At 53.9% G+C, this 1357-nt stretch overlaps 1 protein-coding gene across 1 annotated transcript in view; it reads right to left on the bottom strand.

Moving 5' to 3' along the window:
* The window catches only part of MSTO1 (misato 1, mitochondrial distribution and morphology regulator), a gene marked incomplete at its 5' end in the record, with an annotated part of 2752 nt that extends 1528 nt beyond the window's left edge, over window positions 1-1224 (bottom strand). Inside the window, 4 exons of the mRNA XM_010155451.1 lie at window positions 371-523; window positions 638-772; window positions 864-981; window positions 1086-1224. Of these exons, the coding sequence (XP_010153753.1) occupies window positions 371-523; window positions 638-772; window positions 864-981; window positions 1086-1224 (545 nt within the window). The remainder of the gene's footprint in view (window positions 1-370; window positions 524-637; window positions 773-863; window positions 982-1085) is intronic.
* Window positions 1225-1357: the final 133 nt, after the last annotated feature.

Genomic DNA, 1357 nt, shown 5'->3' with positions numbered 1-1357 from the left:
TCCTGCTGGCAGTTTTCTTGTCAGCAGCTCTGCAGTGCTCGGGCAAGGCCGGGGTTACGTACCCCCCACCCGCAGAGTAACACAGTGCCGCGGGTGTTCCAGCGGCAGAACTGAAGGCAGTGCGCCAGCTGAAAGACTGCAAGGCACAAACTCTGAGCGTCTGAAAAGACTGTGGGAATGAAAAGTTGGCTGTGAAGTCTCTGCTAACCGTGAAAAAGCAGGAGAAAATCTCTGCTTGGCAGCACACCGTAACAAAAAACCACGGCTGCAAAGATGTAGTCAGAAACGCTCGAGAAAGGGGTAAAGCTGAAAAAGCTGGAAGCAGCGGGGGCAGGTGCCGTTTCTAGGTAAAGCGCCGCACAGCACGTACATCGTAGTTTATGTACGGGAACGTAACGGGAGGTTGTGGCTTGATTCCCAGACTCCCGCAGAGCGACATGGGGCAAAAGAGCGAGCTGTGACTGGCGAGACGGACGATGCCCAGGGCTGTGTTCATCAGTCTGTAAAAATTCTTCTGAGAATCCTGGAGAGGTGGAAATCCAACCGTTAGAATCTGAAGATGCAAACAAGGAACGGCCTAATCCAGGCCGAGGCTCTCATGCCCGCCAGTCCCTGCTCTTTCCCAGAGTTCACTTACTCCCGCAGAACTTGTGACTGGAGTCAAGCCCCAGGTCAGGATTCCTTTTCCCGAGTACTCGTCGCAGAGCAGTTCTGTCACCTTGGCACCAACCCCGGAGAATCCGTTGTGTAGGTCACAGAGGACTTGAAATCCCTGCAGGAAATGATGGCAGCATCTGCGATTCTGCTAACCTTGAGCAGAAAGGTTCCGGACAGAAGAGGGAGGTTGGATTAAGCTGTCAAACCTGTAGGTAATCGCACTCTTCGACGTAGAAGTGCAGCCGATCTTCCAACTCCTCGATGCAGCCAGGATCCTGCAGGAGACTCTCGCCTTGTCCGAAAGCTTCCAGACAACCACAGTCCCTAAGGAAGAGAGAAGGGAAAAAGCTTATTCTACACCCTCTTAGGGTTGCCTTGAGGGAAAAATTAAGCCTGTTGTGGACAACAGATTCTGACCCCGGCCGTACCCATCGTGCATGTACTGGTGGATGACGTAGACGCTCTTGGGGTGCAAGCGCACGCTGAGGTAGTCGGACCAGAGCCGCACGCTGCCGCCCGAGTAAACTTCCTGGGAAACGGCGAGTCGCGGAGGGACAGGAGCCACAGCTGGAAGGAGAGACACGTCCCAAGGGGACTCGCAACATCCCCCTGAATAAACAGAACCAGGGTTTTTATTCTCTCACCCAGTTTCTCAAGCGATTTGCTGCTCTCTGACCCTGCTGAGAGCCAGGAAATCTTG

Source organism: Eurypyga helias, unplaced genomic scaffold (genome assembly GCF_000690775.1).
Source record: "Eurypyga helias isolate BGI_N326 unplaced genomic scaffold, ASM69077v1 scaffold32327, whole genome shotgun sequence".
Taxonomy (NCBI): Eukaryota; Metazoa; Chordata; class Aves; order Eurypygiformes; family Eurypygidae; genus Eurypyga; species Eurypyga helias.
The sequence above is the reverse complement of the archived record's forward strand: the minus strand, read 5'-3'. Positions and strand labels throughout refer to the sequence as shown.